The sequence below is a fragment of the Selaginella moellendorffii genome, unplaced genomic scaffold, assembly GCF_000143415.4.
Source record: "Selaginella moellendorffii unplaced genomic scaffold, v1.0 SELMOscaffold_48, whole genome shotgun sequence".
In the NCBI taxonomy this organism is placed as follows: Eukaryota; Viridiplantae; Streptophyta; class Lycopodiopsida; order Selaginellales; family Selaginellaceae; genus Selaginella; species Selaginella moellendorffii.
The window spans coordinates 932,113-952,486 of NW_003314309.1; the positions used below are offsets into that span (position 1 = coordinate 932,113).

The 20,374-nt window shown below is 45.7% G+C and overlaps 5 protein-coding genes and 1 non-coding gene across 6 annotated transcripts; 2 read left to right on the plus strand and 4 right to left on the minus strand.

Annotated features, from left to right (window-relative positions):
- The first annotated feature begins 17 nt into the window (after positions 1-17).
- On the plus strand, positions 18-551 carry LOC112350305. Its single transcript, XM_024686259.1, has 3 exons — positions 18-173; positions 217-339; positions 399-551. The coding sequence occupies exons 1-3, from the start codon at positions 31-33 to the stop codon at positions 535-537; spliced, it is 405 nt and encodes a 134-aa protein (XP_024542027.1). The 5' UTR covers positions 18-30; the 3' UTR covers positions 538-551.
- A 5,776-nt stretch (positions 552-6,327) lies between these two features.
- LOC112350306 lies at positions 6,328-7,549 on the minus strand. Its single transcript, XM_024686260.1, has 2 exons — positions 6,733-7,549; positions 6,328-6,665 (listed from the first exon to the last, which is right to left on the minus strand). Exons 1-2 carry the CDS (start codon positions 6,876-6,878, stop codon positions 6,452-6,454), a joined length of 360 nt encoding a protein of 119 aa, XP_024542028.1. The 5' UTR covers positions 6,879-7,549; the 3' UTR covers positions 6,328-6,451.
- Positions 7,550-12,363: 4,814 nt separating this feature from the next.
- LOC9647410 (SNF1-related protein kinase regulatory subunit beta-2) lies at positions 12,364-13,621 on the minus strand. The gene is made up of 4 exons (XM_002981390.2): positions 13,428-13,621; positions 13,195-13,355; positions 12,975-13,137; positions 12,364-12,911 (listed from the first exon to the last, which is right to left on the minus strand). Exons 1-4 carry the CDS (start codon positions 13,587-13,589, stop codon positions 12,585-12,587), a joined length of 813 nt encoding a protein of 270 aa, XP_002981436.2. The 5' UTR covers positions 13,590-13,621; the 3' UTR covers positions 12,364-12,584.
- Positions 12,422-12,495, plus strand: TRNAR-UCG. Its single transcript has one exon. It is a non-coding gene; the product is annotated as a tRNA-Arg (tRNA).
- A 49-nt stretch (positions 13,622-13,670) lies between the features above and the next one.
- On the minus strand, positions 13,671-15,182 carry LOC112350340 (pentatricopeptide repeat-containing protein At1g09410, mitochondrial-like). Its single transcript, XM_024686322.1, has one exon. The coding sequence runs from the start codon at positions 15,180-15,182 to the stop codon at positions 13,671-13,673; it is 1,512 nt and encodes a 503-aa protein (XP_024542090.1).
- Positions 15,183-15,196: 14 nt separating this feature from the next.
- LOC9647594 (polyamine oxidase) lies at positions 15,197-17,393 on the minus strand. The gene is made up of 10 exons (XM_002981391.2): positions 17,268-17,393; positions 16,967-17,216; positions 16,777-16,920; positions 16,652-16,713; positions 16,369-16,550; positions 16,173-16,316; positions 15,970-16,119; positions 15,662-15,916; positions 15,407-15,604; positions 15,197-15,353 (listed from the first exon to the last, which is right to left on the minus strand). Exons 1-10 carry the CDS (start codon positions 17,377-17,379, stop codon positions 15,279-15,281), a joined length of 1,572 nt encoding a protein of 523 aa, XP_002981437.2. The 5' UTR covers positions 17,380-17,393; the 3' UTR covers positions 15,197-15,278.
- Between the last annotated feature and the right edge of the window lie 2,981 nt (positions 17,394-20,374).

Genomic DNA, 20,374 nt, shown 5'->3' on the forward strand with positions numbered 1-20,374 from the left:
CCGGATTCTCGCCTTGTGGCAGGACACCAGATGGTTTTTATAGGCACGCGGGGGACAACTGGATTTGGAGCACGTTGTGGTTTTCATCTGGAACAGCATCATCCAGCTCTTCAAAAAGCGTTGAAGCGCGTACGGGGGTTCTTCCGTGTGATTTCGGCGGATGCTGCTTACTGGTGGGGCTCTCATCCCAGATTTGAGTCTTTACTGGGAGTGCAGTCCTCCTCACTTACAACTTTGCGGTTACTCTGCAGAGACACGTTTTGGCTCTTGGAATGTGAAGACGACTCTTGGAGAGAGACGAGTGTCAAGTTCCAATTCTTGTTTTCTTCTTTCTCCGTGGTAAAACGATTCTTTTGCTGTATGGTCAATGAATGATGCACAACTCGTGTGAACAACAGCGAGGGGTCAAACTATCTTCTGAGCACCTTCTTGGCACCTTCCCCTCCTTTCTTCTCGAAGTCCCCAGTCATAGATTTTATTCTAAAGGAGTGCGTTATTTTTATTATGGAAGTAAATCAACTGTGCTTTTATCTTTAAAAATGGCAATCTCGTTAAGGAAAGTATACAAGCTCTCAACTCAAAACTGTTTGGACTGTCGGGTTATGTGCGTTCCAAAGCTCCTTTTGGTGCTAGGCAAAAAAAAGCCGTTTTCCAGCTTGCAGCTTACCAGCAGTCGAGCAGTAGCGATGGATTCATCCCCGTGATTGTCACCACATCCTGCGTGCTCAAGGTCCTCCACTTTCTTGAGACAAGCACCCTTCCAGTAACTCGGAGTGGGTTCTAAGCTGCGGTGTTGGGCTAGTGGGATTCATCCATTTTCTTCTTCGTGGTTCCAAGCGAGATCATCGACTTCCGGCTGGAGCCTGGAACAGGCCGTGGCTAAAGTAGTTAGATCGATCAGCTCCTTCTTCTCGGATCGTTCACGGCAATCCGGCTAGCTATAGCTTTCGGAGCGGCATGGCTCACGGGACTCTTCTTCGGACCGGTACCTGAAATCATTCTGGATTGGAACAAACCAGCCTGCCCGGTAGTCTCACCATGGCAGCACCGGGTGGCAATGGCAACGAAGAAGTCTGTTTGAAGGCAAAGACTGGGCTGGAAGCGTAGGATTCTCTCCAGAGACCTTCCAGGATCTAAAGTTCGTCGGGATGATCTTAACAGGAGTGATCCAGCTGCTGCTGCTCCGGATCAACGTCCAAGCGTATCTCAACTTGGGAGTGCTCGCGTGGTACGAAAGCTTGCACGGTAGCAAGACCCCGGACGCCGCCGCGCTCAAGCACAAGATCTTGGTGGTAAACCACTTCATGTGCCGGGTAGCGATCCAGAACTTGGTCCCGGCAGTGCTGCTCATCCTCTTCGCGGGCCTCTCTCGATCGCCATCGCCATCTTCAAACGCTCCAGGAGGAATTGGATTTGTGGCACAAACAGCGCAATTCTTCGCATGGTGGACGCTCCTCTCGTGGTCTTTGCTCACGCCCACAGGGCTAGCGACTACTAGCGTTCAACTCCCTTCTCCGCATTCTCGAATCCAAAAGATTGGAAGGAGAAAAACTCACACCGGGACGGCATGGCTCACCGAGTTCTCATGGCCCACGGCCGCTCACCGAGTTCCTGGAAGAGTGCTTCCCAAGAAAGAATGTGGAGAAGCTTGAGCACGCCCAGGGATGAATTCGTCACTACTGCTGCTGCTGCTGCTCGAGTCCCCATTTTCGGATCCAGAAGATTGGAAGGAGAAAAGCTCTCTAGCAACGAGCAGCGACACTGGCAGCGCGGTATACAACTCATACTCTGAATAGGACACTGCCCGCCCTCTAACCTGGATTCCGGTCCGGGAGCAAAGTAGGCGTGCGATCCGAAGAGGCTGATCGCCGCGATCTTGCCCGCAAGCACCAAGAACACCGTGATCGCCGCATCTCGATCGAGAGAGAAATATTATTCGTCAGGTAAAAAGAATTCATCCAAACATGAAATGAGTCCTTTTCCTCCACACCAGAGTTTATCGAATATGCTTACTTTAATACCTTCTTTATTGCTGCCGGTTGTTTCTGTTCTTGGAGCTTTTGTGCCTTCTGGATCTGAAATGTCGCTGCAATGTTGTTTTCTGCGTGGCTGCAGTTTGATATGGCTCCCTGTTTCCTTTTGCTGAAAGTCTGCGTGTTTCCCTTCAAGTTTCTACTTTGGTATGGCTGTGTTTGTTTGGCTTTACTCTGTCTAGGCACTGCCATTGACAAAGCTTTTTTTCTGTTGCAGCTCCTATGCGTGTTGCAGCTCCCCCGCTTCCAGGTAGGCATGGTTTGCGTTCTTTGTGTGTGTGTTTGCTTTGTCTGAGTTTGTGGTCGTTGCTTTTTTCTCGATAAGGCTAGCTCATCAATGGCTTGATGCGGTGTATTTGTGTTCTATTCGATTTGTTAGTTTGGGTTTTTAATCCTTGTGTGACGCAGGATCTGAAGCCGGACCTGAAGCCCGTGAGTTTTGAGTCCCCTTTCATATTGCATTATCTCTTAGCTTTTCACTGCAGGATTACGTATACTTGGTAGTTTTCGGGATGAGATTCTTGAATCTCTGATAGCTCTGCCGGATCTAACTGCATTGCGGGACTTCTATTTTCAGCCTTTCCCAGAGTGAGGTTCCCTCTTGCTGAGAATGTTTACCACTGGCTCCCCTTGAACCGGACGTGATGAACGACTTCGGTACTCTTCTTAGCAGTTTTGCCTACGACATCCTCAACAACGTTCTCGCCCAAGGCAGAGAGAAAACCTTCCATTACATCTACGATGCACTCATCGCAGAACCAGTGCGTTTTTTCTAAGTTCACACGAGGAACACTACCTCAGAGAGCTTCTGGAGAGCGTTGAAGCCAGACAGTGTCTTCGCATTTGGCCATGGCTACGTCTTATTCAAGGGCGAGGAAGAAGGGGAAGAAACAGAGGGAAATCCTGCAGAGGAACTGGTGAACAAGGATGGGTGGCCTTATGGGGATTCCATTCCCTACATCCCTGCGTACTATGCCAGAGCATTTGTGGTTACTTTCTGTGCCCTCTACCAGGAGAATGGAGTGACATACCGGCTAACATTGGATATAAGGACTGCAGAGGGTCGTCTGGGAGTTTTTATGGCTTTTTTGAAGGTCGCACAGCTTGTCCACAAGCTAGAAGCAATCTAGCTTGCGGTTACCTTGCAGAGACACGTTTTGGCTCTTGGAATGTGAAGACGACTCTTTGAGAGAGACGAGTGTCAAGTTTCAATTCTTGTTTTCTTCTGTCTCCGTGGTAAAACGATTCTTTTGCTGTATGGTCAATGAATGATGCACAACTCGTGTGAACAACAGTGAGGGGTCAAATTATCTTCTGAGCACCTTCTTAGCACCTTCCCCTCCTTTCTTCAAGTCCCCTATCATAGATTTTAATAATCTAAAGGAGTGCGTTATTTTTATTATGGTAGTAAATCAACTGTGCTTTTATCTTTAAAAATGGCAATCTCGTTAAGGAAAGTATACAAAAGAGGTGCGTTACAAATCTCCTTTTGGTGCTAGGCAAAAAAAGCCGTTTTCCAGCTTGCAGCTTACCGGAAATTGGTGGAGAAGGGAGTTGAACGCTAGTAGTCGCTAGCCCTGTGGGCGTGAGCAAAGACCACGAGAGGAGCGTCCACCATGCGAAGAATTTGCGCTGTTTCTGCCACAAATCCAATTCCTCTTAGAGAGTTTGAAAATGGCAATGGCGATTGAGAGAGACCTGCGAAGAGGATCAGTAGCACTGCCAGGACTAAGTTGTTCAATTCAAGAAAAAGTTTATAAAAGAGCACAGCAATGATTACTTAAATCAATAGATTAATCCCTGGATTGCTACCTGGCACATGAAGTGGTTTACCACCAAGATCTTGTGCTTGAGCGTGGCGGCGTCCAGGGTCTTGCTACCGTGCAAGCTTTGAGCACTCCCAAGTTGAGATACGCTTGGACGTTGATCCGGAGCAGCAGCAGCTGGATCACTCCTGTTAAGATCATCCCGACGAACTTGAGATCCTGGAAGGTCTCTGGAGAGAATCCTACGCTTCCAGCCCAGTCTTTGCCTTCAAACAGACTTCTTCGTTGCCATTGCCACCCGGTGCTGCCATGGTCGATGGAGTTCTTCTCGGGCAACCGGATGAGGAGATCGGCCATGGGTTTCAACCAAAGTAGCGTTGAGACTACCGGGAGGACAATACCGAGGTTGAGGAGAAACTGGCTCCAAACGCTGGTTTTGATGACCGAGATATCGCATCCAAGCTGGTTTGTTCCAATCCAGAATGATTTCATGTACCGGTCCGAAGACCCGTGAGCCATGCCGCTCCGAAAGCTATAGCTAGCCGGATTGCCGTGAATGATCCGAGAAGAAGGATCTACTTTACCTAGTTTTGTTTTTTTTTCACTTTTTTGTAGCCACGGCCATGGTTGGTCCCGACCGTTCCGAACGCCGACCGCCCGACCGCCCGACCGTGGTTATCGACCGGCTGTGAAAATGCCGAACGGCCGAACGGTTTACAAAATTTTTTTGATAAAAAAAAAAACATTTTTAGTAAAACCACATTAATAAAAATAGAAAAAACCAAACCAAACCAAACCATACATTTTACCATAATAATTACATTTCCAATGCCTAGCTCCTTTGCCGGAAGCATAACAAGTGATCTTGGTAACATAGGACCATGCCCAATCAGGCACCATCACTCAATTGTGCCAGAATTGCTATGAATCTCTAAAATCAAATCTCTGAACTCAATTGTGCCAGAATTGCTACGAATCTCTAGAATCAAATCTCTGAAATCACTGGAATTTCCATTTTAGGGCAAAAATTTCAAGCGTTGCGGACTGGGCGATTTGATTTGCGAGGCAGCGAGCTGCTCTGCTCCACACTCAATCGAAAGCAGAGGCAGTGGTGATGGCGATAGCCGCTGCAGCATCAGAAATCTAGCGCGATCACAATTTTTTTTTTGCCGAACGGAATACCGAACGGAGCTGTCCGACCGCGTTCGGCCGACCGCGTTCGGCGGCGGTCGGGATTTCGGCCGAACGCGTTCGGGACCAACCATGGCCACGGCCTGTTCCAGCCGGAAGTCGATGATCTCGCTTGGAACCACAAAGAAGAAAATGGATGAATCCCACTAGCCCAACACCGCAGCTTAGAACCCACTCGGAGTTACTGGAAGAGTGCTTGTCACAAGAAAGTGGAGGAGCTTGAGCACGCAGAATGTGGTGACGATCACGGGGGTGAATCCATCGCTACTGCTACTACTGCTGCTACTGCTGCTACTGCTCGCATTCTCGAAGCCAAAAGGTTGGAAGGAAAAAAACTCTCGAGCATTCACACCGGGACGGCATGGCTCACCGAGTTCTCCTGGCCCACGGCCGCTCACCGAGTTCCTGGAAGAGTGCTTGTCCCAAGAAAGAATGTGGAGAAGCTTGAGCACGCCCGGGGATGAATCCGTCGCTACTGCTGCTGCTACTGCTCGAGTCCCCATTTTCGGATCCAGAAGATTGGAAGGAGAAAAACTCTCTAGCAACGAGCAGCGACACTGGCAGCGCGGTATACAACTCATACTCTGAATACTACCTGGTGTTCTTCGCCGATGGTGACCTCAGGATCTCCCTCGTTCCACACGAAGTTGTCCCTGGACACTGCCCGCCCTATAACCTGGATTCCGGTCCGGGAGCAAAGTAGGCGTGCGATCCGAAGAGGCTGATCGCCGCGATCTTGCCCGCAAGCACCAAGAACACCGTGATCGCCGCATCTCGATCGAGAGAGAAATATTATTCATCAGGTAAAAGAGTTTCTCGAATATGCTTACTTTAATACCTTTTTTATTGGTCGGGATACAGTTCTTGGAGGTTGTTATATCTACAAAGTTACAGGTACTTACTTCTAATTCTTCTGTTCTTGGAGCTTTTGTGCTTTCTGGATCTGAAATGCCGCTGCAATGTTGTTTTCTGCGTGGCTGCAGTTTGATATGGCTCCCTGTTTCCTTTTGCTGAAAGTCTGCGTGTTTTCCTTCGAGTGGCTGTGTTTGTTTGGCTTTACTCTGTCTAGGCACTGCCATTGACAAAGCTTTTTTTCTGTTGCAGCTCCTATGCGTGTTGCAGCTCCCCCGCTTCCAGGTAGGCATGGTTTGCGTTCTTTGTGTGTGTGTTTGCTTTGTTCTCTGAGTTTGTGGTCGTTGATTTTTTCTCGATAAGGCTAGCTCATCAATGGCTTGATGCGGTGTATTTGTGTTCTATTCGATTTGCTAGTTTGGGTTTTTTCCCCTTGCTGAAAAGTTCTTGTGTGACGCAGGATCTGAAGCCGGACCTGAAGCCCGTGAGTTTTGAGTCCCCTTTCATATTGCATTATCCCTTAACTTTTCACTGCAGGATTACGTATACTTGGTACTAACTGGTAGTATTCCGGATGAGATTCTTGAATCTCTGATAGCTCTGCCGGATCTAACTGCATTGCGGGACTTCTATTTCCAGCCTTTCCCAGAGCACTTGAGGCTCCCTCTTGCTGAGAATGTTTACAACTGGCTGCCCTTGAACAGGTCCCAGATATTTAAGCCGGACGTGAACGACTTCAGTACTCTTCTTAGCAGTTTTGCCTACGACATCCTCAACAACGTTCTCGCCCAAGGCAGAGAGGAAACCTTCCATTACACCTACGCTGCACTCATCGCAGAATCAGTGCGTTTTTTCTACGGAAAGAAATTAGTTCACACGAGGAACAGTACCTCAGAGAGCTTCTGGAGAGCGTTGAGGCCAGACAGTGTCCTCGCATTTGGCCATGGCTACGTCTTATTGAAGGGCGAGGAAGAAGGGGAAGAAACAGAGGAAATCCTGCAGAGGAACTGGTGGACAAGGATGATGGGGATTCCATTCCCTACGTCCCTGCGCACTATGCCAGAGCGTTTGTGGTTACTTTCTGTGTCCTCTACCAGGAGAATGGAGTGACACACCGGCTGGATCTACAAACGTTGGATATAAGGACTGCAGAGGGTCGTTTGGGAGTTTTTATGGCTTTTTTTAAGGTCTCACAGCTTGTCCACAAGCTAGAAGCAATCTGTCAAAGTTCTAGTGTGCCACCTATAAAGAGGATGGAGTCTAGATGGAGTGGGAAAACCTTAAGAGTTCTACTGCAACAAAGTGGTGAATACGTACCAGACTGACATCAAGGCAACGAGGGCATGTGGTATGTACGCTTTGATCAACGAATGTCCGTTTGTTGAGAAGGCTTTACGCGTGAACCAGGAAAAGCGCCACATTCTCTTCCAACGTGGGCAGAGTGTGATGCCCCGTTCAAGGAAAGAGTTACTTGACTGCCTCGCTTGTATTCTACAGGCTCTGGTCTGCCTCCATAGCAGGAACATCATGTACAGGGACCTGAGGTTGCCAAATATTGTCAAGATGAGTGATGGAATTTGGTGGATAGTGGAGTTTGACGACGCGGCAATGAGTCCCAGTGATGGAGCTGATTACTTGGAGCTTTCGGTGCCTAAGATATGCGGAAAGCACGACTGCAAGGTTGATATTTGGGGGGTGGGAAGCCTCATCGCATATTATCCTACCTCGACTATGGGTTTGTCCGCCTTCAAAAACTCTTGTCTGAGCAAGGATCCAGGCCCACAGCTTCAGAATGTTTGACGCTCATCAACCGTTTGAGGGAAGAACAAGGTGACCTGTAGCAAAGGTGTTTTATGATCACTTGGTTTGCAGTTGACAGCACTTATAAGTTCACAGTATTGATCAAACTCGACGTGCAAGTGAGCAGCACGGGCTTCCTGATCTTGGTCTATAGTGCTGCTCTTGACCAGGAGATTCATATGCGTTGATTTTGGCTGTGGCTTGCTGTTTGCCAGTAAGTGGACAACCATGCTTTGCAATCTGAGGTATTGCCAGGCTTGGCTCTTCTGTTGTAGACCTTGGTAGTACCTTAGCCGCAAGCAGAAATCTAGTGATATTGTCCATGTGCCATCAGCATATGGGAAGCATGAAAAGCCAGATGGGAACAATGGCACTTGGTTATATGGCACAAGTGCAAGTGCAATTGTTCGCCATCTGGCTTGATAGGCTTGCCAGTGTATCAACCAGGAGGGAGATACAGGCAAAATCTCAAACTATCGGTGAAGGCTTCTGGAGTTTCTACAGATGATACCAGGTCTATGGCAGGCTGATATGTGACTACAGCATGCATTACGAAACAATCTATAAAGGTTATGCCGCAGACCAGGGCATGGAATCCATTATGTACTGGGATACGTGGATGTACTACCTTATAACCCTTTGGACCGCGCACCAGTACGGTTGGCGCCCGCAACACTTCTAGGCGCAACCGTCCATTTTACTGTGTTCTACAGGGATGGATAATCCAGAAAGCTTTATTCAGTCATGCAGGGGAAGAGAAATTGGTAGTCAACCAAGTTGTTGTTGAGGTATATGCTCTCTATGACATGATCTTAGGTGGCAGGAGTGCCACTTCACTAATCCAAGTGTAGGCTAAAGGCATGTCTCTTCATCATGTATATATAGCTATAATGTTATATACGGTTATCTTTCCAGTCATCCTTGTCCATTGTGAGCTATTCCACCATGGAGCCTCTCACTAGCAACACCTAGCCGACGTGCAAAGTCCATTTTCAGGAAGAATTGACAAAAGAGCTTGTTTAACTTGGCTATGCTACAAAAGGAATTAGTGTGATGGCTTTGGGGCTGGAAAAATGGCCGTGAGCTTGTCAACGCTGATCTTGTTATTTAGTATGAGATAACCTACACAAAATATGTGATCTGGGAGCTAATTAATGCCAAATTTGGACACTGGCACTACATTATCTAATTGAAGGTACAAATTACAAAGAGAACCACCTTTGTAACTCTCTTGGTACAATCAACCAGGGAAGAACAACAGGACACATGGCAATCAATTTGTAGTACCATGCTTTAACATACGATTCAATATATGACAAAGAGGCATACATATGGTTAACATCTGTCCACATCATAAAAACAATTGTTACTACATTTTGATTGCCCTACATGATTTGAAGTGTATGGTTATGGCATGGGGTCCTACCACATCAGACACATATTTCACCAAAATTTTCCACATGAATAACTATGCACTAATTTGAAAAAAAAATGGTTGGCTTCTTTGACATTTTGGGGAACAACTTCTACTTGTACAGCACATCCAAAACCATTGCAAATGGTGAAGACCATAAAGAGAAGAATGTCCTCTTCGTTAAGTGTAAATTAAAATGTTATTTGAACAAACTTGTTGATATAACCTAAGTTCATTAAATGTATTAAATTTGTAAGAGCATTAATTAGCCCAAATGTTGGAACATCTTTCACATTCACCATAATTTGGTAGTATCCACTCCTCAAGTCACTCTTGTTGAAGTATTTAGCATAAAAACTATGAGCAGCTTGTGACACATTGTTCAAAACACAATAGTCAATATATGTATCATATCATCCTTCTTCTTCACAAGAAGCAATAGGGCACTGTATTCTTTAGCCATCCTTACCTGCTTCTGCACTTTGACTTCCTTTAAGGTACTCAACCCATGCTTAGTCCCCAGCTTGATCTTGTAAAAAATCTCTTGAGAAGAACTCTCTTTGGAAAAACTTCTCCAACAAAACTTCTTGACCTAAGTTGTTGACAAGTCAACTCCTATCTAGTGTTCACCTCTTCAAAGAATTTCCCACGCAAAATAACACTAGCTACCTAAGGATTGAACTTTTCCACCTAAGTCATTCTCAAAATGACCCTCAAGTTTAACCCCTTCAACATCCATTACATCCCCATTCAAAACAGCTCCCTCAATGTGATAAGGGGTCTTGCAGTGAGGAATGCATAATTGCCCTACCAAATCCTTTGAAATGAATTCATCAGTACTTCCAAGATCAAGAAGCACTTTTGTGTGCCTATCACCCCAGCAAATTGGATCACATTTCCAATCTTGCCATTATCAAAGTTTCCTTCGCAATAGTAACTTTTTTGTGGGAATCTCAGTGTTTGATGTTTCCATGGAACGAACACCCTTGGATATCACCACAGCCAGAACATCCCCTTGTCCCTTTTGGTGCTTATCTTGATCCCATGTCTCCTTTTTCACATAGGACTTGTATCCTTTGTGGCTATCATGACTGTCCCTGACTTTAAGGTAGGCTTTCCATCCTTCCTCAGCTTGTTTGCCATGAAGTTTTGAACAAGCTCGCGACAATCTGTTCTGCCTTAGTCAACCAACTCCGCAGACACATCTTTACTGAACGGTTCAAAGATTCACTCGCTCAAAATTCTTAAGCTTAGCCTCAACTGGAATCAAGTGTTGTCCAAAGCTCTTGGAAGGCATAGATGAACTGGAGAGACAGAGGGGTGAAGGCGGGGGCAGTGCCTACTGGCGTTGCTGAGGCAGTGCGGCAAGCGAATCCACGCTTATCTGGGACAGATATTTCGACAATCTTCTGGTAGGGATGTACGGCAAATGTGGCAACGTCGAAGATGCGAGAGCAGTGCTCGAGAGCATGCAAGCCAGGACGTCTACTCGTGGACGATGATGATCGCTGCATATACCCGCTCCAGCTTGGGCGATCTTTCCACTGGGAGAAAACTCCATGACCGAGTCCGTGGCTTCCTGGATTCCGACGTTGTTCTGTGCACTGCCGTGCTCAACATGTACGGGAAGTGTGGGAGGGCCAAGTCGTTGTTTGAGAGGATGACGAACAGGGACGTGGTGGCCTGGAACGCGCTGTGGAACTCGATGATCGCGGCTCGGAACTGGCAAGGAGAGAAGTCCTTGGAACTTTTCGAGAGGATGGAGGAAACAAACAACGCGAGGCCGAACGCGATCACTTTCGCACACGTCCTGTGCGCTTGCAGCCATGCAAGGCTGATCGATAGGGGCCGTAGCTACTTCGGATCCATTTGGGATCCAGCAGAGTTCTGAGCACTACAGATGCATGATAGATCTCCTCGGCCGCAGCGGGAACCTTGACCAGACCTGGAACGTTCTCCACTCGATGCCTTTGAAGCCGGACTCGCTGACCTGGACAACTAGAGCTCATTCTGATGTGGAGCTCGGCGAGCTTTGTGCTGACAGGCTCTTCGAGATGGAACCGGAGTACTCAGCCCCTTACGTGCTGCTCTCCAGCATCTACGCTGCCAGAGACCGCTGGGACGACGCTGCGAGGAGAAACTCATGGTGGACAGGGGCGTGAAGAAGCCGAGTGGCAGAAGCAGCATTGATGTTGGCGATAAGGTTCACGAGTTCGTGGCGGGGGACAGAGCTATTCTCGGCGGGAGGAGATTTACCAGGAGCTATTGAGGCTGGGATTGCGGATGAGAGATCTGGGATACGTTCAGCTCCGGGTTGCGAGATGGCAAGGGGGAGAAGGAGCAGATGCTATGGAGAAGCTGGCCATCGCATTTGGCAGCATCGAGACCCCAGCCGGGAAGAGCTTCTACGTGATAAAAAACTTGCGGGTGTGTAACCGCTTCCATCACTTTAGAGACGGGTTGTGTGGAGACTACTGGTGACTCGAAAGTGTGTTTTCCACCATATACAATACGTCCTAGAAGTTAAAGTTATATACGTTTAATATGTACGTACAAAGTATACGATAAGAAGTGCATGAGAAGAAGTATATGGAAACATATAAGGGACTGTTAACACGGCATTGGAATTTATCAATTCGTGCTTCGTTACACGTTCTTTGGAGGGGAAAGATTCCGGTCAAAGGTGGCGCGACAGGTAGCTAAGCCCACAAGCATTGACCGGGTCAACATCCAGGGACTCTGTCTCTCTCCCCAGAGAGGCTTTAAATTCAGTCAAGGAAGTTCTGTGGATAGAGATCGCTTGGAAGTTTTTGGGGAAGATCATGGAAGAGGTGGTGTCCAGTACGAGATTTTTCTCCAGGTGGAGCTATCAGCGCGTTGGATCGTCGAACCCATGGCACCACCGCAGCGGTAGCAAGCGAAGAACAGTGCGGCTGATCGATCCCAACAGGCCCACCAAGCAGCGATGGCGAGTGAGAATCGCCAGGAAGTTGAAGCTGCGTCGATTCCTGGGCAGGATTGCTAGAAGCAGCGGCATTTTGCTAGCGCCCAAATCGCTGCTCCGGATGGCGAGAGAGTCGTATGTCTCGAAGATGAAGATGCTGGCTTCTTTGTGCAGCAATGCGGGATTGGCGTTCATGGGGCACTACATGGTGGGAAGAAATCAGATAGTGGGCGGTAGCAAACCACTCCAGAACCCTGTCATGAGCAACAAGGATCTGGAGAGATTGCTGCGAAGGGCGATCGCCCAAGGACGATTTGACACCCCGGAATTTGGAAAAGCTTCACCGCAGATTTCTTGATCGAGAACTAGAAGAGTGTGTTATTACTTACTAACAAACCAAAACTACGTTTAGCGTGTTATTGGCCGCATAGCGCAGTGGATTAGCGCGTCAGACTTCGGATCTGAAGGTCGAGGGTTCGAATCCCTCTGTGGTCGTTGGAAGTTCTTCGTTCTCGCTAAACTTCTTTGGTGTTCTCCAAAGTTCTTTTTTTCTACGTAGTGAAACACTTTTTTAAAAGCTGTGATCACTTTCGGAGAGGCCTGTACACCACCACCGTCACGTACTTTGATCTAAACCTGTGAGTAGCGCCCAGCGCCAGCACCGATCGCGAGCTCCTCCCTTTCTCCACGTAGAGATGGTTGAGGATTACGTGCTGCGGCCGCGGCATGGAGGCCGGGGCGTCTCCAGACGAGGAGGGGACGTTGAGCAGTGTGAGGTGAAGATGCGGAGGAACTGCCGGTGGCTCCTTTGCGAAATCTTCCGGGCCCGGGAATGGATTCGTGTAGCTCGAGTCTGGAGACAATGGCGGCTCGAAGCTCACGACGTTGTCAAGGTTTTCTGGAACGTATTCCTGGAAATGGAAGAGCTGGAGAGCTGGAGAGAACGAGGAAAGAAAAGAAAACTTGCGTTTTACCTGGACTTCGATGAGATTGCTCACGTTCCCAGCTTCGTCCTTGGAGCAGGGAAGATCTGGAGCGTGCCTCCACTCGCCATCCACGAAGAACTTAAACTGGTAAACTCCCGCCGGGAGCAACTTTAGGATGGAGAAGTCCTTCCCAGATCTCTGGAGTGGCTGCCTAGAAAAGAGAAAAAAGAGTTCCAAGCAAAGATTTGGAAAGAAAGAGCTCTTGAACCTGGTGCTCCAGTTGTCCCATGAGCCCTCGATGGAAACGTTGTTTCCTCCGAGGTTCCACACGATCATACACGGGATTCCCTTCTCACCACCGTGTTCTTTGTAGAGATTTGGCTCATACACACCGATTCCATCTGGTTTGCTTATAGGAGCCATGGGTGCCTAGAAGGGGGAAAAAAACAAATTTGAGAAGAAATGCGGCAAACAGTGGAGCAAAGCAAGCGACGAGCTCACCTGTGGAGCAAACATGAGCGGGCATCGCACCGATTCTCCAGGACTGTCTGAGAGATACTCCGACGATCCCCCCGCGTGCCCTAGCTTCCCTTCATGCTCGGAGATCCGCGGTTGCGAGCTCTGCATCGGCTCGCCCCCGCCCGTCGCATTCGCATTGCCCATCGCGATCGATTGATCGCCGGATCGATCGAAGGGGACCCTAAATAATTCCAGGCGAAGAACCCTAAATTTCTGCTACTTGGGTTAATTGGTATAAACATTGGCTAGGAGCACGTAAGGAGCCGAGCTCGCGGGATCCAAGTCTAGTGCGCGCCTCGCCGCCACCTTTCCTCTAACTGCGTTTTTGTGACTCTTGCACGACCCGAGCAGTGACTGCCAATCCACGTCCTCGGGAACAAAGGGCATTGTGGAGAGAAGTTCTTGAGCATCGCCCAAATGCCCGCACCTCCCGAGCAAATCCGTCATGCAGCAGTAGAGCTGCTTTGTGGGTGCTACGAAATAGTCCCCCTGCATCGAAAGGAAGCATTGCACGCCGGTTTTCAGGCTCCCGGCGTGGTTGCATCGGACAAGCATGCACACGAAACAGGCTTCGTCCGCTGCCGAGCCGCCGTCTAGCGCCATCTTGCAGAGGAGTTCGAGGGTGAAATCGAGGCGGGTGTTGGATGCACCCAGCATTGTCGCCCAGGACACGGTGTTGGGTTCTGGCATTCGATCGAACACGTCTTTTGCTCTCTTCCAGTGCCCGTTTTGGGCATATGCTGCGAGAAACGCGTTCCATGCAATCACGTCCCTTTCTGGCATAGAACGGAAGACTCCCTGGGATTCAACAAGATGGCCTTGTTTTGTATAGGCTGAAAGAAGAGTTGTGGAAGAGATTATGTTGTGTTCAGGCATGGAATCAAACAGGCATTTTGCCTTTTCAAGATCGCCAACCTGGGCATATACTGCGGCCATGGCATTGTCAGCAAACAAAGTCCTCTCTGGCATGGAATCAAAAGCTCTCCGAGCTTCTACCAGGTTGCCACTGTTGGCGTAGGAAACCAGCATGGCAGTCCACGTAATCAGATTCCACTCCGGCATCCTCTGTAAAAAATTCTGGGCCTCGCTAACATGCCCTGATTGGGCATAAGCCGATGACATGGCAGTCCACGACACCACGTCACGCTCCTTCATTGTGTTGAAAACTTCCCTCGCATTGTCAAACCGCCCATTTTCCGTGTAGCAAACAAGCATCGCTGTGCACGCCACGAGATTCCATTCCGGCATGCTGTAAAAACTTCGTTCCGCCTGGACAAGATGCCGGTTGTCGGCATATGCGTCAACGATGGCAGTCCACGCGATTATGTTTCTCTCCGGCATTGAGTTAAACACCGAAAGCGCTCGATCCAAGTAGCCATTCCGGGAGTATGCAGTCAACATGGCGCTCCACGAAACGAGATTCCAATCCGGCATTCTGTCGAACACGTCTTTGGCATCAGCGACATGCCCGTTTTGGGCATACGCCGTGAGCATGACAACCCAAGAGTAGATGTTCTTTGAGTGCGCGTCAAACACTTTTCTAGCCTCCACAACGTCGCCACACCTGCCGTACATCTGTACCATGAGATTGGCGAGATAGACAATGGTGGAGGATGGAAAGAACTTGGCGGCCGGACTGGATGTAACTTGGGCATGGACAAGCTTTGCTTGTGGTGCTGTGTTGCAAGAATTGATGAGCTTGACGCACTGCTCTAAACTTAATGCACTACTGCTCATCTAGGAGATGGATCTTCCAGTATATACTATAACATCATTCATTTAATAAACTTATAGTATATGAGTGCAAAGTTTACAATACTGTAAGTTTAAAGTTCACATCCCATTCTCGTGACTTGCTAGTACTGCGTCCATTTTCTTTGTCCATGCTTGCCTTGTAGCTTCTCTTTCCTATACACAGACAAAAACAAAACTGAGAATTTGAGCTCAAAGCTAGCATTTACCTTTGCTATCTCTGCTTTGCAAGTCGAGTTCTTCAAATCTTTGTGTTTCTCCCGAGAAAACTTGCGGCATTTCTTGTGCTTGATGCATGCAACAAGGTCTTTGCCAGCCTCGATTCCCGTCAAGTAAGCACCGTGTACGTAGCCACTGTATTTTTGGCTTGTGTGCTCTCCCGCAAAGTAGAGAGTTTCCACTGGTGCCTGGGTGGACTAATTTGTCAGCTAAAACACCTTGCAAAACTTGGAAAGGGGGCGGACCTGAATTGCTTCGAATTCACTGTCGCTCACTCCGATTGGCCAGTTGGAGTAAGAACCTTTGAAATATTTCATCGATCCCCACCTTGGGACAAGCATCTCCTCAATCTCTGGGATGTTTGGTCCAAACATTTTTCGCAACACCGACATTATCTCGGCTTTAATCTCTTTGTCTGGCAGCTGCTCGATCCTACGAGATTCCTCATCTGTGACCGTCACGAAGATCATATTTTTACCGGGAAATTCCTTCGCCAAATGCTGAAAGCTCACGAGGCTCTAAAACACTTTTCTACGAATAATTAGGAATTTACCTGCCATGTAGAGTAATATCCTCGCCTCTCGTCACAGTAAATAAGGAATTGAGCTCCTGGATAAATAGGCCAAAATGTATATGGAAATCGAAGAAAAATCTTTGTGTATATGGCCATATCAAACTGGAAAAGAGCTTCCACTTTCCAATCCTTGAGAGAAAAAAACAGTTTATCACTTGAAAAATTGAAATCAAAGCACTTACTGGAAGAACTGGTTGAAATTTAATCAGACTACTTTGAAGAACTCCCAAGCTTGCTGTGACAATAGCAAACTTGCCAAAGTAAGTTGATCCATCTTCAGTCAAGAGCTTCACTCCATCCTTGCTATATTCAATCTTTCTTACAACCTTGAAGAAAGAAAGAATCATAAAATTTGAAATATCCAAGAAGAAAAATCACCTTGTTCAGCAAAAGGCGAGGATCTGTAATTTTTCCATTTCTGGTTTGAAGAAAATCTCCAGCTAACTGGTGAACGATATGAGAGTAGCCACGAGGGTCCGCTACAAAGTATTCGTCGTCCCCAAAGTCTCTAAAAGTTGGATTTGGGTGTGTGTTCTCCAAGCTTGTGACTCTAGGTGGTTCTATTTAAAATCAACCAAAGATTTTAGTCAAAGATTTATATCCAATGATCTATAATATCAAATCAAATCTCTCCTCTCTCTCCTTGGGGCAAAAACTTTACCTGCAAATTCAAAGTCGTAATTTTGATACTCCAAGCACATTTCTATAGGAGTCTGAGGAACGCTGCATTGGAGCGAGAGTACAATTAGTTAGCTCTAAAACAAGGATAAAACACTTGGTGGAAACCTTCCGAATAGCCGCTGTCCTGTAAGAATGGATATGTCTTGTTCCCCGTTTTTAGTTTTAGAGATGGCCAGATTCGTCACATACTCCTTCTCTGCTTCAGCCATTGTCGTCTCCTTTGTAATTGTGGAGGGATCAATGTATCCACTGGATATGCAAGCAAGTGAGTTTTCTCAAGTTTTCCACCGCTTACATTTTTGTGTAGATGTTGCTGCTTTGATTGCTGAAATCCGTGTAAAACGAAGTAAGATTGTACTTGTTTGCCAGAGTCCAAATAGGATTTACTTTGGAGCCATGAACTCCTTCAACCCAATTCGCACCAATCTCTACAATTCCTCCAGCAAATGCCTCTTCTCTCATACGGCCACCAATCCTTTCCGTAGCTTCGAGAATCACAAAATCATTGATGCCATTTTGTGACAAAGTTCTGGCGGCCATGATCCCTGCAATTGTTCACAGTTGCATTACAGAAAGAAGAAAAAAATTGAACTAACCAGAGATACCAGCACCAACAATGACAACGGAATCAGTCTTTGTGTGACCATCACTGGCAACACTTGCCACCCAAGCATTGAAAACTAGCAGTATGAGCAAACTCGTCGCCATGTCTATAATTCAATACATGGAGAAAATTGCCAGTTTTATGGACGTGAACACCCTACTGGACGTTCTTTCCATCTCAGTAGTGGTTATACAGCTGTTTGCCAATGCTGCTGCTCCACACATATAGACCACGTTTTTCTTTCTAAAATATTAGTTGAGATTTTTTTATCAACATATGGCATGTGATTTGTAAAAAGGTAGAAAGGACAAGGGTCTGTTTCACTCACAATAGGTCCACATGTAACATGAGTGTGCAGACATAAGATATTTCACCTTATGCCAGGATGGGTCTTCATGCCCATAGCAATGACCATGCTATATGTGGAATAGAGCCCTTAGTGGCCCCATAAACCCATTCATCCCATGCATTCAAGCAAGTTGTTAATGTTGCAAATTAAATGGACAATCGACTAAATTGCATACTATACTACTTTATCTAGAGCACTATGTTCTCATCTCTTGTTCTTGTTGCTCATGGCAAAAGGATTAAATTATCATTTTCTAGCACACTTTTTTAAACATGGTATTTATAACAAGCGTAAGTGAATTTTATTTATGTAACGCATGTGATCATGGAATGAGATTTGAATATACTGTTACCATGGATCCTTGGAACTTTGAGGGATAAATGGGGATAAAATAACCACTAAAGGCTCTCTCATCAAACAATTGCCGCTTTTTTTGTTGACTTAAGGGAAGAGAGATAGAGTGCATTACAATTTAGCTCCATTGCACATCCATGGATATATATCATTTGGAGTCATGTCTTTAATGCATCTCATTAAGTTTATCTTTTGTCGCCATTGATTTGCAATTTAATTCTCTCAATGCTTTAGTTTCACATCATGATGCTTAGAAGATTTGCATATGACTTAAAAGTAAGTTGAACTTTATCCAATCAATTCCATGAATTGGTGGGGCTTATACTTGGATTGTGTACTATGCAAGGGTGCATAGTATTGATGTTTGGACTTGGAGTTTTCTCAAAAGTAGCATGTTAGTGATTTTAGTTGTACCTTGAAATAGGTTTAGAGTTCCCTAAGCGAGGATGGGGATCATGTAGCACCAAAGCTTGATAGTTTTAACCCAAATCCTGAATTAGGAGTTGCTTTGGAAGCTATAGTGATTACCTTTGGTGAGGCAAGCATAAACCAAAAGAGTCAAGGGCTGCAAGTGCCTATAATGGGCATTTGAATATTCTTATCTTTAGTTTTGCTAATGAATTAACTTAAATTTCTTTCAAAGTGTCAAGAAATTATATCTTTTCAAGACAATTATCTATTTTTATTATGAAAGTGTCTAGAATACAATACTTCCACAACCTCAGCCCAATCCATACAAGTTCTCTAGATTCTGAAGTGCCTAGTGGATCTTGTGTTTGGTCCACTCCATTAATAAGTATGTTAAAGGGAAGAAAACTTCTCGTGTGTATGTGGAGAACTTGGGAAATCAAGCACACAATGTACCTTGTTTCTCAATAGGCTCTCCTGATTGGAACTCTAGCAAATCAACTGGATAATCAATGTTTAGTGACAAATCTGTCACTAGCGAATTAACTGATGAATCAACATTTAGTGATGGAACTTTGATTAGTTTTAGTTGTTTATGAAAGTAAATAGTTCTCTCAAATGATGTCCACAATGCAATTGGAAATAGAATTGGAAATAGAATTGAAATACAATGCAAAATATCCATCTTGAGGTATGGAGCAAAGACACAACGTAAAGTTTGCTTGTGCTATAAATTAAATACATCAAGAATTTCTATGTCTTCCATGAACTTGAAAAAGTGCTTATAAAACCACACTATGCACTTAAAGAGTTGTCTCCACAAATGCTCTATGTGCTACAAAATAAAATGGATTTGGTCCTTATTTGGACAAAACTTTAATATTGTGAGTACCTAGTTACATGTTAATATCCCATGTATAAAGCTCTTAGTTGTAAAACTTTAATAGTGAACCATGTCCCTATTGACCTCATTGTGCTCTCAAGCATTTGTTGCTTTAGATGTGTTTGGGCCTTCCAAATTGACAAACAACTTGTGCATATGTATTGAATATTGCATGGGATTCTTTGGAGGTAGCCAACTCATAAGCTACAATATAATGAGTTGCCCCACAAATAATGGCATGTACATAGAAACCATAGCTAACAAACTTGCAATATATTACAATAAACATATTATCACATGTGCTCATAAAAAAGTAAAAATGAAAGAATACTCACAATCCATATGACAAAGTGCATAAGCCTCCTCATTCCTGTAAATTTGTTGTCAAATCCTTGACAAGTGCCTCTATTGTAGCCTGGTTGGGTCGTGAGTGGCTAAGGCCTCACAAATTTGACATTGGCTAAATCAATATCTTTTAATTCGACAGCTAGATTGGGAATTGATAATCCCCCAATTTGTGCCATCTTAATTCATGGCATTATTAGTCCGGATGTAATGAAGTGCCTTTTCAAGTGGTACCCTATAATATACACCTCTCCAATTTAGATTGATAAGCCACATGTATTTATACAGTGTTGGCTTAGAAATTCTAAAATAGCATGCAAAGTAAGTAGTAGTCTTAATTTTGAGGATCTTTAGGTGCATCCAGGTGCCAAATACAGCTGGATTATTGAATCCCCTCAAAAAAATGATGGAAAGCCTAAAAATATATAAATGAATTGAATCTAAGAGGCTAAAAACTAATTAAACCTCTAAGAGAGCATTGTTGTCACTATTCACACCTAAACCACAATCTAAATCACTAAAATTGGATGGAAGGCCATCCTCCTCCTCCTCCTCCACGTCTTTCAGTAAATCTGGAAGAAAAGGTTTCAATGACACAAATTTGAAGCAAACCTAAGAAGGAACTATACTCATGGTAGGAACTTTAAAGTTTATAAAGAGAAATTTAGTAGTGAATCAAAGCCACTTTCAACACTGCCTACAAAAACATTTAAAACCAATCACTAGCAAATTAAGTTATCTTCCACATCTGGTGCCAAGA